A 14,621-nucleotide genomic window follows, 5' to 3' on the forward strand; every position below is an offset into this window, starting at 1 on the left:
ACCCACTGGGGATCAAGGAGTATACGTAAAATCAAAGAGAGGATAAAAGATACTTTTTATTGATATGAATTGAATTGTCTTATATAGTTTTCTAAACTAATACTGCGCATTATCCGCAGTAGTTATTATTTATATTTAATTAAAGAAATAGTCATTATACTGCGGTTAACTATCTTCAGATTTTACGGATTCATCAAAATAATGTCCGACAATATACAGCTGTTGAAACAAAAAAGATGCCATGACCTGGAATCGAACCAGGGTCAGCGCGGCCACAACGCGACGTACTGCCACTATACTATCATGGCAATGATATATTTGACACGAAATGTTATAATTATAAGCAGCAATAACCAAAATTTCGGTTGTCCGGCAGTGTGGTGACTGCAGAATTCTTTGTAATTCTAGAAAAATTATATTCTCTTTTTTTTTTGATTTTCCGACGGCAGCCAAGGCTGAATAGAAAGCAATTTTTTTAATTGTAGAGTAAAGCACCAATAAGTACAACAAAAAGGCATCATCCTGTCAATAATAACTTCATGGAACCACACATCAAATCTTATTTTTTCACTATATTTAACTGAACAAATCAACTTGGAATTAATATTATTTTTATTATATATTCTTACAAGCATAACTATCTTCATGATTATAACTTAATAATTATTTTATTTTATTTGTACTTAATGATAGTAAAGAACAAATCACATTTAATAGATTGTCAGTTATACAACTTTTATTATATTTTTTCAATAATTTTATTTATTTAATTATTCAACAAGTCAATTGCAAAACTATAAATATCGCAATACTTATATTTAATAAACATTGATTTTTTATCTTATTTTCTGATAACAAGTTCTCTTAATATTTAATGCTGTTGATATTTTACTTGTTTTGATTATCTGAGTATATTGAGACAAATCTATTGAGATTGATCAATAATACTGTTTTTCTCTTATTTTTCTCTTATTGATATTATTATTTTTACTTTTACATTCTCTTTTGAGTTTGTGTTTTTCTCTCTTATAAAAAAGAGATGTTATCTCACATTTATAAATCTATACAAACCCTCAAAAACAGTGATAATATACCACTTGTCAATATTTTAGTGCCAACTACAAGCATATATTTGTTTGATCTAATGTCAACTTATTAACAAAATATTAAGCTATAAATAGTGCAAAGTCATGACTCCATCTCTAGACATAACAGAATCCGATTTCTTGGATTTATTTTTTTATCTCTCTCTTTTTTCTTTTTTCTTACTATCAACATTTAAATTTCTGCCAGACTTTAAATATCTTTCCATTTTTCTCTATTTTTTCTTTGATTTTTTTTTAGATTACTTCCCTTTGCATTGTACTTATTTCTTTATAATTCTTGATATTACTCTTTTAGTATGCTTCACAAGAGTGTATGTTTTTTAGTAATTTGATATTTATTTTTTATTTTTTATTATTTTTTATTATTTTCTTTTGTGATTATGCTCAAAGACCTGTACACTCTTCTGGATAATTATCACTTAGTATAAGATATATCTATATTGTCACTTTGTACATAGCTGTCAATTAGTATATAAGAAAAACATTTTTATCCCAATCGAATTCGTTCAGTTTTTTCTCTATATTTCTTTTGAATGTCATCACTGAGCTTGAGCTATTGTCCTGTGAAAAATACTAAGTTGCACAATGTTAAGATCTACAAGTACTGTCTCATCATTTGTCTATTTGTCTGCCTGTCTGTTTATTCATTTGTCTATTTGTCTATTATCTATATATCTGCTTCTATCTATTTCAAGTCCTGTCTGTTATCTAATTTCCTTCTTGTTGAATTGTCCTGAGTAAAATGACAAGAATATACACTACAAAAATTATATGATTTCACTCTCAGAAACATCAGTTGCAATAGGGGAAATAAGAGACTAAAATCATATTTTTGACTGATATTATACTCTAAACGGTGATGTAATTTTTCTGTTATTCTATTGAATGAATGCTAAAACCTGTTCTTTTTTGGATTGAAATAATAAATTGCAACATTTTCACAAGCTTTTGTAAGGTATGAAATCAAAATAATTGATCTTTTTTAGAAAACAAATAATTCATAGACAAAATATAGAATTTACTAGGGGAGCGGTGCTCCCCCCCCCTTTGGGGGGTCCCCCCCCCTCTTCCCTCCCTTTGGGGGGGCCCTGGAGTCTACCGGAAGTAAATATAAAACCCTTCCCTATTGGAAGTCTAAGTACCGTATAGCACAATTAATAGGAACATTTTATTTGAGTGAATTATATGAAAAGAAAGGATATGTATAGATGTTTTATTATTCAAAAAAAAATTGGTTAGATGAGTTTATAATGTATGTTATATATAATTTTTTACTAAATGTCAAAGACTTCCTTAAATACAACATTGTCTGTAAATACAGTATTTGCCGTTTCATTGGAATTTGCTGGTATATCAAGCATTATCTTGATTGTAGAAGGTTTTCTGACCTGGGATAGAGCAACATACAGCTGGCCATTGGAGAATACTGGGGCAGAGAGATATAATCCAATGCTCTCAGAAGTTTAACCTTGTGACTTGTTTATTGTCATTGCGAATGCAAGACAAACTGGAAATTGGAACCGCTGGAATTCAATTTCACCATTTGATCCAGATGGATTAAGCTTTATTCTTGGAATAAGAGATACTTGCCTGGCATTGGATCCAGTCACAATCGTTGCTCTGATGACAGATGTTCCAAAAGAGTTGAAAATCAGGCATATACTATTACAGAGGCCATTTTTTGGGTCAAGATTGTGAAGAAGCATGATAGGACATCCTTTTTTTAAGGACAGTGAGTGAGGTGGTAGGGATCCAGGATCAATGATATTTAGTAGCTCAACTGGATATGTCAACTGACCATCTTCATCAATTCCCTGGTCAACGCTCTTAAACTCTCGTGCCTCTCCAAGAAACTGGCTCAGAAGAATATCATTGAGTTTCTTGACATCTTTATTCTTAGGAGTAAGCAAAGCACGGCCCATGAGAAAATGAGGGTTGGCTGCATTAGAGGAGAGATCATGGAAAACTGCTTTGGCCGGATCAGCAGGATTACATCCAGAAAGTAACATATGAGACGGAATTGGGATGGTGTCATCACTGCCTGTTGTGTGGGCAGAACCACTACCAACTTGCAAGAGAAATGCTCCAAATTCCCTAAGCTCTAATGTTTCTTGTTCATTATTTGCTTAGGCAATTCGCATGTTTGTTGTATGCTGCAAGGTTTTTACATTTCTCTATGCAGATGCTTTCTTGATACATTGGCTTACAGCCTGAGCTCTTGTTGCCTTGGGTATAACAGGAAGAATCTGCTGAAAATCGCCCCCAAAGACAAACAACTTCCCTCCAAATGGAATATTTTCAAGCAATGGATCAACAGCCTCCATTATATCTTGCATGGATCTGCTTACAGTATTAAAAACATCTTTACTAATCATAGAAGCTTCGTCCCAGATAACCAATTCTGTTCTTCTAATAAGTTTTCCCATTTGCAAGTTTGTGTTGATGGAGCATAAGAAGTTAAGATCAACTTGTACTGGAATCTTAAACCTGGAATGTGCTGTACGCCCACCGTCTAACAGCAATGCAGCAATTCCACTTGTTGCTACTGCAAGAGCAATTTTTCCTTGTTGGCGAGTTTTTTGAAGCAAGGCATTAAAGACAAATGTCTTTCCCATCCCACCTGGATCATTGACAAAGTACAATTTTGGGGCTCCCACGTTTTCTTCAATTGCGCTTAATACTGTTGTATAGACATGTCTTTGTGAATTATTGAATGTCAATGTATCTGGATCTGGCAAAAGCTGGGCTTGATCGAATAAATCTTCTTGTTCTTGTATGATAGCTTGAACATCTTGCCCATTTGGGCTAAAGTGCTGGATGTCAGGCATTGATAGAAGAACAAATCCAGTGAATAACATGAGAGACATAGAGTTGGCAGATAGATGACTTTCGATACCCCATAAACATCTGTCAAACATATCTTGCGTGGGGGCTAACGCAGGAATTCTACTACTTTCTCTTGCCAAATGAAGATAATCTTCAATCATAGAATCGCGATGAGCAAGCCACAAAGAGAAAGGATATGATACTGCACAGAAAATCAAAAGAATAGCAAAGAGTCTTCGTAAAGAAAATGAGATCTGATGAGCTGCTGCCTCTTCCATACAGTTACTCCACTTATCATTATTCAAAAATAATCCCAGAGCATGACATACAGCTTGGTTTGTTTCATACACACATTCTTCTACTGTACATATGTCTTCAAAGCTTTTGGCCCCTTTAACATTATGCAGCAGTAATTGTAACAAATATTTTTCAATATCTCTTGGAGACACTGTGTAAACTCTGCCAATCGTTCCTTTATCAAAACTCTTACGTGCTGTCCATTTTCGTTCTTTTGTATTCTATACATAAAGAGAAGGAAAGTCGACGTAAAGAAGTTTTTCAGATGATGGGTGTGTAGCATTATAGTCAAAATATCCTATTAAAGTAGTGTTTTTTCTGGAATTTGCAACATCCTCTGAGTTAGAAGATGGATTATAATATACGGGTTGGGCATTTTCCAGATGGATTGAAAGTCGTTGATGGCTGGGATACTCTTGATGAAGCTTGAAAGAAAATATTCTCCAGCATGCTTCAGAAGCGGAGACATACTGAGCATCAAGAAACTTATTAACTTCATTTACATGCTCTTGTTGTTGTTGTGGAGCAGAATTGGTGGGTGTAGGCTGCACACGGGTTATTGCGCGATCATGTCCTTTATATACATATTTGTAGAGGTATTTTATGACAGAAACAGAGATGCTAATCTCAACATTTATATGAGCATTGTATTTTGCACATATGTATCTATTGTGTGGAACAACCCATCCATTATCCATGATCTTTGGCCCTCTTCTAATAACTCTTCCATTTCGACTGCGTTGATAAATAGGATATCCGTTTCCACCATTGCTAGTCTCATTGCAAAGCTTTTTAGGATAATTCTTTGAACAGATCCCATTCTTCATGCATGGTGCTTTTGGATATTTCTTTCCACATGGGCCATGCATCAAGTATTTTTTTACTGTTTCATATGCCAATGGCTCAGTTTCAGAATCTGGGATTTCAGCCGAAACTATTCTGTCAAAATCTTTTATTGTTTTTGGTTTATCTTGTGGTCGCAAAATCAAATGAATGTGGGCATGAGGAAGTCCGCGCTTTTGAAATTCAATGACATATATAAAGGCCAAAACTTTCCCCAGAATATTTTTTTTGTAAGGTCAATCATGAGCTCTTTGAGCTTCATATTGAAAGCCCGAGAACAAAGATCTGGTCTGTCATTAGCTTTTTGCCCAGCCAACAGAGAATTTGTGATTTCTGGCCACTTTGAATTGCAAGTGAAAGTTATGAACAAATCAGACTTGCCAAAACGACGCACAATACTCATTGAATCTTGATAAAGTTGAGCCATATACCGGGGGCTACCAATAAAAGAAGATGGAAGAATAACTCTCTTTCCAAGATTTGCAAGATTACAATCGTTATGGATAACAGCATCCTGAATTCCACTATAAAGATCTACACGGAGACGATTTTGATTGCTGGTGATGAAGTGCAGCCGATCATGCTCAACTTTGGCATACATATCAACAATATATTGTTGAAAGAGACGGCCAAAAAGATGGAGGAGGTGCTGTGTGTTGCGTCAATACATCAAACAGTTTGAGTACCATTGCATTACTGTGACATGCTCTTCTGACAATGAGCTGGCATCAATGGTCCAACCATCTTCACTATGTGGAAAGAGTAGCACATAGTGTAAAGCATCATAAGATCAGTGGTACTCATTGATGCTCTGTTGGAAGTTGGCTCTGGTGTGCAGCACAATGTCTCTTGAAGTACTCTCTTCATTATTCATAATAAGAACTGCTATTTCACTTGCAGTTGGAGCATTGTACCGTCTTTGATCTCGAGGCCCCTCAGCTACTAAACACAAAGTGAGATCTATAGATTGTCCCTTTTCCCAAGAAATTTGATCCATTGTTCTGAAGAGATGTACGAATGGATTTGTTTCCATAAGAATGGACTGAATCTTCTCCAAAACACTTCTCTCCAATTGTGGGGAATGGTACTGTCTTTGATCTATCTGAGCAGCACTATCATAAATATAGATCTGAGCGAATTTTAGGTAAGCGACATCAGATTCTGTCACTGGCAAAATAGATCCAATTCTATGACAAATTGTTCCGTGAATCCAGAAGTTGTATGCCCCATTGATATTGTTGCCAACAGAGGTATCAATTTTAGCTCCCAAAGAAGTAAAGCTCATTGTACTATTATAGCTTCGAATGTTTTCAAGAAACTTCTTTCCATCACGTGTTCTATAGTTCAAAAGCTCAGCAATTCCTGTAGGTGTTGGCTCAATTTGGGGGAGAACATGCTTTTCTTTGTTACAACACATAGAGAACGTGCGGCTTCTTAAAGAAGAACGACTGTTTTTTTTCATGTGCCCACATCATTGCCCCACAAAATTGACACTCGATATCCATATCTCCACTGTTATCAACTGCTGGTTCTGAAATAGCTGGAAGTCGGGCAATATTATTCAAGTCTCTGCCTCGATTTCTAGATCCTCTTGCTCTGCTACTGTTATTGTTTGAACAAAATCTGCTTGTAATTTGGCAATGATCAGTTCCATTACAGTGAGGACAATGGGGTAAAATTGATCCTCTATTCACAGTTGAAATCTCCTTGACTTCTTCTTCTCTTCCAGTCATTTCTTCATCGGATGAAGTCTCCTCAATCTCTTCTTCCATGACTGCTTCAAGAACTTCAGTAATAGTCTCATTTGCGAGTGGAAATTCAGTCAACTCAGAAACTGAAATAGAAGTCGATGTTTCTATGTCCAAATTTTGGTCTTGAACAGGCTCACTTCTTATTCTTAAGGCAGCAGCTATTTTTTTATAAACACATTTATTATTAAAAAATATATATAATACTTGCAGTAATATGCATAAGTGTATAAATAAATAGTTACTTCGGCTACTTTCTGCAGGATATTCATCTACATTAGCTCTCTTTTGAGGAATGTGGAGAGAAATGTTCTTTGGGTTAATGAGACATTGTTTATGAGTACTTCTGCTATGTCTAAGCATATGGCAAGCAGCACAACAACGTTGAGTAGATGACATTTTATTTTTCGGTTTTTTTTTCAAAGTTAGAGTTTGGTTTGATAGTTGTATAAGTTTTTTGACAATAGTTTGTAAAATAAATTCAAGGGGTTAATATCTCGGTATATCATGTGACATAGTAATGTCAGGAGTGGATTGGAATTGGCACTCAGTTCCAATCCTACCCAATCAGAAACAACTACTCCAACCACAGTAGTTGGGTGAGCAAGGCCAAGAAGAAGAAGACAACCATTGCTCAGCAAGATACCACAGCAAAAGGACTTAGCTAGAATCTAGGATACTGCAACATCTTATAAATTAATATAAATATCACAAATATTATCACAAATAAACATTATCTTTATCTTCATATTTCATTCTATCTTATTATCTTATTGTGTGACTTCTCGCACATTACAGTAAAAGTGCTAGATTTTAGATGTGAATAGATGTTTTACAGGCAAATTTGTATATCACGTGATGCTGCTAATTTTGATTGATTTTAGATATATAGATATTACATAAACTTTATTTTAAGTTTTTTTAACAATATTGTATATTAAAGATATGCTCTATGGTTATTTACTATGAAAAATGACACTTATTTAAGATATACAATAAAAATACACAAATCTTTCTTTGAATGTATTTTCAAAACATCTCCAAGAATTTTTAAGAATTGCCAAGACATTCTTAAGGTATGCCCAAGAGAATTCTAAGGCATTTCCAAGAATAAATAGGCAAATAAACACTTGGCTATTATAAAAAGCCAAGAATTTTTATTTATAGAGAGCAAAATTGATTATAGACACATGCCATGAAATAGTAGAAATTAAAGAGATAGAAATATCACATTAAAAAGTATGTTTATAGAATATTTATACTTCTTTTATTATATAAAGTTCCAAAGCTCCAACTATGCTCAGAAACAACAGCTATCTCATTGAATGCAAGTATTCTGTCTGCTCTCACCCTGTCTGAGACTATATATATGTGTCTGTTCAGACATATCAAAGACATGCAGAAAAAGATTGTCAGAATTACATCCAGAGAAGATTATCTTGTATGTAAAAAATACTTCTCTTCATTTTCAATTTTAATCTAATACACATTATATTATAGAAATTTCTACAGAAGTATCTCATACAAAAAATGATATATACATGAATATTGAAATTGAAATCAATGATGTTGAAGAATATTCTGAAGAGAATTCTGAAGAGTGTGTTGAAAGTAAACCTATAAATTGATTAAGACTATGCAATTAAATAGCATATCTAACCTTTTATATGACAATTCTTTCATAGAATCTATGACTCACCTCTTTCTGCTGACAATAACATCTTTACTGACTAAAGCAATGATAACAACAATAGCATTGATTTGGACCTCTTTAAAAAACTTAAAGAGTCTCAAGAATTTGATGGTCAGTAATAAAAAAATAAGTAAAATTTACTGTATATTAATAGATTATCAAATAGATCACTACTATTTATTAAATATGCTAGAAGATTCAAATCTTGCCTTCATTGCTTCTTTTGTTACCACATTTATATCAAAATATGTGGTAAATTCTGGTGGTGTCATACTGCTAAAGTTCATCAATGAGGTTCTGGCACATTTTGAACAGTCCTTCCATCTTCCCTTGAGCTTGAGTGGTTTCAATTCCATTACAGGAATCAATTTGTTAACTAGAGACTTGTATTGTTATGTTGCATGTAGTGAATGCAACAGCATTTATTTTGAGTCTGCATCTGTCCCTTAGTGTTGTGATGCTTGAAAGCTTTCTGGACCAGTTTGTGAAAACAATCTTTTCTTGAGAACCACTGCTGGTTTTCAACACCCAAGAAAATTGTACATATACAGCTCAGTTACAAACATTTTGCATACTTTTTTCTGCCGTTCTGGATTTGAGGAATTGCTTAACCTTTGAAGATCTAGACAGCAAGTTTCAGGAACTCTATTTGGCATCTATGATGGTGCAAAATGGAATACTCTGAAAGATAGCATGAATCAGCAGTTTGTATGCAATGAATGATCCATAATGCTTACTTTCAACATTGACTGGTTCTAATCTTTCGATGGGGTTACTTACTCTTGTGGCGCAATTTACCTCTCAATCAACAATCTTCCAAGAAAAGAGAGGTATAAGAAGAAGAATGTAATTCTTGCTGGCCTCATGCCAGGGCCTAAAGACGCCAAGATAAGTAAAATAAATCACTACCTCTGCCCCCTTGTTGCCGAACTTAAGACTTTGTATGACAGTGTAATGATACCTACAGCTCAGTGTCCCCAAGAAACTCATGTTTGCACTGCTCTGTTTCTTGCTGCCCACAAGACATGTGGGTTTACATCACACACCAGTGTCAATACATGCCATATATACAACTGTAAGTTCACTTGCCTTCCTGACAACAGAGATATGAACTATTTAGCATTTGTCTTCTCTGACTGGGTGGCTCAAACTGAGCAAGAGAACTGACAATTTGCTATTGCATAAAAAAACGTAAGGAATGAGAACCAGCAAAGAATTATAGAAAGAGAGAATGATGTCTGCTGATCGGAACTCCATGAGCTTGTATATTTCAATGCAGTAGAGTGCACTATAATAAATCTGATGTACAACCCCTTCGTCGGAACCACCAAATGCATCATGGAAAAGTGGATATCAACTGGTCTGATCTCTAATGCACATCTCATAGCTATGCAAGACAATGCCAATAAGCTTCATGTTCCTATAGGCTACACATCTCTCAGAAAAAAGATAATTAAGACATTTCCTTTCATAAAGGCTGATAAATGGAAGTCATGGTGCCTTGTCTACTCTCCCACTGTTCTGTCTGATCACCTTCTGCAAAAACATTTTGACAACTGGATGTGCTTTGTCAATGCCTGTCAGTATCTAGCCATGCCAAGCTTGACGTACAGCAACCTTGCTGAGACACATTTTTGCTTGGAGCTATTTGGAAGAAATTCACAGACTCTGTATGGAGAGCAATTCATCACTCCAAATATGTACCTACACCTACATATCAAAGAAACGGTTCTTAACTTTGGGCCAGCATATGGTTATTGGCTGTTCTGCTTTGAGCATTTTAACAGCATAGTTAAATCATATAAAACCAACAAAAAAACGGCTTTGAGGGCACACTCTTAAAGAAATATCTCGAGGATATATCCAAAGCCAACTTAATCTGAGCAACTTTACCTATGATACAAAATGAGAAGCACAAGTTGTTACTACATGAACTCATCCATTCTGCCATCATCATCAATATGCCACCTACAAACACTAGTCACAATTTTAATCTAAGCAACTTCCTTAATTCTATGAACAATACAGATCAAATTAAATGAAATGAGCCATTATCTGAAGATTGTTATCTGCTCAAAATTGGCAACTATGAACCTATGAAAGAATAAGAATATGTCCATCTTCTTGAGTTTTACCATCTAAGATATGACAACATATATCTATGAGGCTATCGGGAGGCAGCCATTAATTTACCATTTATAAACAATATGATTCAAAATATGCTGTCTATAAATCTTCTCAGCCAGGTCTATAAAGCTGGACCTTTCATCCAGGCATCATTCCAAAAAACTAGAACAAACGCAATTAAGATGTATACTGATCAAATACAATACATCTTCATAAATAACGTCGTCAACTGTAGACCATATGAGCCACTCCACCACACTTTTGTCTATGTCAAGTTGTACATCTCTGCAGTCGAAAATGCAGCAAGAGTTGAGGATGTCATAATTGATGACTTTCGTTTTTTTTACAGATGACTTTCATTGTATATTGCCCATTCATTGCATATTATCTGTTGTCATTGGTAAATGTGTAAATGCAGAAGGATAACAAGTGTTGAGTTGGTGTGATGCAACGTTGTCAGAAATATAATAAATGAGAATAGGGTTGCCAACAAGTACAGAAGGCAAATATATAGAGATATAGAGATGAATTACTGTGATAATGCTCGGGTCTATCCAACAGTAAGGAGATGTAATAAAATGTGTATAAAAAAGAATAAATATAACAAGAAGTATGCTTATAACTATCGCGAAGAGTTGTTATAAGTCAGTGACAATGAAATAAATGTATAAACAAAAGTAAAATAAAGGATTTGATCAATAAAATAAAGATAGATAAGGATTCTGTTTTATTATTGTTTCATCTGAAGACTTTTATATGTGAACAATCTATACTACTTTGTTATAAAGCTCTATTAAAGCAGTACCAATGATGAAATACAATGCACAAGAGTACGCCTTGTGCAAGAGGATTGAAGGAAATCCTGCAAAGAGCGTCATACTTCTTTGCAGGATATTCGTGGTCTGAGTGGAACCAAAAGAACACACTGTGTCAAGGAGTTGTCAGGATGGTTATTGTACCATTTCTTAGAAAAGTATATGCTTAATTCGAAAATAAATAATCTCATTAGCTATTGTAAATTTATGAAAAATCATTAAAAGAATGTTTATAATTTAAAAATACCAAAAATTTTTTTTTAATTTTTTTGATTGCCCACTCAGCCAGAGGGATTGTCAACATGGATGGCAGATCTATTTTTATGTCAACTTGGGTTTGTTTTGTAACCAACTTGGACTTATCCCCAAAGTTGTTACCACTCAATAAATCTACAGTTTTGAAGAGCTTTTGAAGCTATATAATTGTTATAAATTATATAAGTAAATGAAGTGCGCTTTTAAAATAAAATCTCTTTTATATTTTGTTACTTCATCACTTCTCTAGCTCGGCTGGAACATAGTCAAGCTATCTTCATTGTCTGAATGCCTCTCAGAAAATACATCTTTCTGAAAGGCAAAGCTACAATTGACGTTTCCAAACTTTCTGTTGATAGCAGCTTTGTGTCTCCCATATGTTGCATTCTAGCAAGCAACAAGCTATATATATGTGTGTGTGAGAATGCTATACAAAACCATATTGTATGTACAAAACAAACACTTACAACAGCTGTTCTCTGATATCTTCTGCTTTTCTGTCTCTTCTTATTGCCTTCCTCCTCTGACTTTCTGGACTCTTTCTGCTGGTTGCTAAAGTGGTTCATCACTATATCTGCCATTTTCGACATTAATACATCACTGGTAAGTATGTTCCCTTGTCCTTGCAAGTAAGTCAGCAGAGACTTTGCCAACACATAGTTATAACTACTATGGAAATTGGAAGTCAAATCCCATCCAGGTCTGCTGTTATTCTCTGCTATTTTTTTAGGATCTGTGCCTTTGAACTTTGGATAGCAAATGTACCCTTTTATCATTCTCTATAAATTATCTTTAAATAAATTTTGACATCTTTTTATTTTCATAGCTTACTGATACATCTGAAGATCTCATTCTATGTGCAAATTGACCATTGGAAGAGCTATGCACATTATTGGCTGGCATAGATCCTGCCGGCAAAGTTCTATCTGCAATAGTCTTTTTAATGATCTCCATGGAAGTTAAAATATCAGACACTGTATTTTCAATCCGCCTGATGGATTCCTTAGTTGGACCCTCTAACACAATCTTTGATGAGCTGTCCATTTTGTTTTGCAGTGCAACCAGATGTTCACTGGCTGCCACTAGAGTCTGTTGGTCTCCTTGAACCTCCTGAGCATTGCTTGGTCTTGAAGCAATTGGGGTTGGTAGGGCTGCAACACTTTGACTGATTGAAGTGAAGAGAAAGTTGCTTGAAGAAATGTTTGATAAGTCAAAGTTAGACATGTGTGTAAAGAGGCAAAAAAATGAAGATAAATCTCTGGTGTATATATATATCTACAGTTTATATATTATTTTCATTACTTTCCTAAAGTTGAAGAGCTGAGAAACTGAATATAGTTTAATAAAAAAGTCTTTGTTCTTAATAATAATAATATTTATTAACTTTATTTTTTAATCCTGAAAATATCAAAAAGTATGGCTTTTTTTTGATTTTTTTACAAGTGTATTTTTCTTACATTGAGTGACTTGTATTGCTAATTATTTGAATCTTCTTCTACCCACATTTTTTCTTATGAGAATTCTCTAGAAAAAAATTCCTTTTTTTTCTTTTTTCTCTTTTTATATATTTTCTCACACTACTGGTTTTATCTATTCAATTGGCGCCCATTTCCATCTAATTAGCATCTGTTTCCATCTAATTAGAACCCATTGACATCTGATTGGCTTCCATAGAAATTGAATTTGCGTCCATTGCCAACTGAATTTGCTCCCATTGCTATCTGAATTTGCTCCCCCCCTTTTACTATTGGCAGAAGGGTACATGGCACTCAATTTTTTTATCCTTACGCCTTACAATTTTTTTTATATAACCATAGTATTTTTTTTTGTAAACGTCGTATTTTTTTTTTGTAAACGTCATATTTTTTTTGTAAACGTCGAATTTTTTTTATATAACCATAGTATTTTTTTTTGTAAACGTCGTATTTTTTTATATAACTGTAGTATTTTTTTTTGTAAACGTCATATTTTTTTTATATAACTGCCATATTTTTATATAAGTGCCAAACGCCTAATGTAATAGCACTTCAATATATGTAGATCTTTCTACAAAGATATGTCATAGAAAATATCTATAGAGAGAACTAACAGAATATGCAAACTTTTCTCCAGATTACTTTGTTAAAGTTAAATACCTTACTGCAGTTATAAGATAATAAAGCGAGTATCTCATTATAATAATTATGTTAAAATTGAAAATGCAATGATATTATTTGTATTCTTTCTTTATTGCAGAGTAAGTTTCGAATAAAAGATTCATTTTTTCGTCACTTGTAGCCTCCTTGTTGTTTTTAATAAAAAAACAACTGGAGACTTTCTCCACTTCAAAATATAGCCACCAGCAGTTGTTTGTTTCATATTTACTATCTTGCTGGCTTTTTCGATAGTTAATCCCCTTATGAAGTAGAGATAAAGAAGCTTTTTTATATCTTTATCCGTAGGCTTTTGATATTGCCCTCTACTTTTTTTTGGGGGTTTTGTCTGTTGTTGATGGGACAAAACTTTTTGGATCTTCTGGCATTTCAGGCTCTTCAAGCTCTTCCATGATTTTTTCAAAGGCACTGTTATATTCTTCAAGTTTTTCGTGTAACATTGTAGGGTTTTCTGATAATAAAAGGTGAAAAAATAAAGAAATAGGAAGATATGTTAAAGTGACATATTTTATATAAATATAGTTATATCTAGCACATAGCAGTTATAATTAAATAGTAATTACTTAAGATGCAAGATAAAAATCAGAACACAAGTTGAAGCAGCAAGAATAGATGTAAAGAAGATTGAGTTGTTGTTAAATAGTATTAGTCATTATATTTTCAGCTTTTTATATCAAAAAATAATATTCCAAGGTCCACTAAATAAAGTAGTACAAATTGAACTCAAGGAGATAAAAAATAAATAGGACAATATATTA

General features: G+C 33.8%; 4 protein-coding genes and 1 non-coding gene across 5 annotated transcripts; 2 read left to right on the forward strand and 3 right to left on the reverse strand.

Moving 5' to 3' along the window:
- Positions 1–237: 237 nt before the first annotated feature.
- Positions 238–308, reverse strand: PHYBLDRAFT_t95. The gene has a single exon. It is a non-coding gene; the product is annotated as a tRNA-His (tRNA).
- Positions 309–5,214: 4,906 nt separating this feature from the next.
- On the reverse strand, positions 5,215–7,219 carry PHYBLDRAFT_59500 (hypothetical protein; the record flags this gene model as incomplete). Its single annotated transcript, XM_018440508.1, has 5 exons — positions 5,215–5,721; positions 5,770–5,821; positions 5,873–6,520; positions 6,543–6,981; positions 7,066–7,219. 5 exons carry the CDS (start codon positions 7,217–7,219, stop codon positions 5,215–5,217), a joined length of 1,800 nt encoding a protein of 599 aa, XP_018294009.1.
- Positions 7,220–8,361: 1,142 nt separating this feature from the next.
- PHYBLDRAFT_59501 (hypothetical protein) lies at positions 8,362–8,963 on the forward strand (the record flags this gene model as incomplete). The annotated part of the gene is made up of 3 exons (XM_018440509.1): positions 8,362–8,431; positions 8,575–8,643; positions 8,668–8,963. 3 exons carry the CDS (start codon positions 8,362–8,364, stop codon positions 8,961–8,963), a joined length of 435 nt encoding a protein of 144 aa, XP_018294010.1.
- Positions 8,964–9,377: 414 nt separating this feature from the next.
- On the forward strand, positions 9,378–10,355 carry PHYBLDRAFT_59502 (hypothetical protein; the record flags this gene model as incomplete). The annotated part of the gene is made up of 2 exons (XM_018440510.1): positions 9,378–9,588; positions 9,793–10,355. The coding sequence occupies 2 exons, from the start codon at positions 9,378–9,380 to the stop codon at positions 10,353–10,355; spliced, it is 774 nt and encodes a 257-aa protein (XP_018294011.1).
- A 1,601-nt stretch (positions 10,356–11,956) lies between these two features.
- Positions 11,957–14,303, reverse strand: PHYBLDRAFT_142957 (hypothetical protein; the record flags this gene model as incomplete). Its single annotated transcript, XM_018430906.1, has 4 exons — positions 11,957–12,097; positions 12,178–12,456; positions 12,542–12,875; positions 14,173–14,303. The coding sequence occupies 4 exons, from the start codon at positions 14,301–14,303 to the stop codon at positions 11,957–11,959; spliced, it is 885 nt and encodes a 294-aa protein (XP_018294012.1).
- Between the last annotated feature and the right edge of the window lie 318 nt (positions 14,304–14,621).

The sequence above is a fragment of the Phycomyces blakesleeanus genome (assembly GCF_001638985.1).
Source record: "Phycomyces blakesleeanus NRRL 1555(-) unplaced genomic scaffold PHYBLscaffold_6, whole genome shotgun sequence".
NCBI lineage: Eukaryota > Fungi > Mucoromycota > Mucoromycetes > Mucorales > Phycomycetaceae > Phycomyces > Phycomyces blakesleeanus.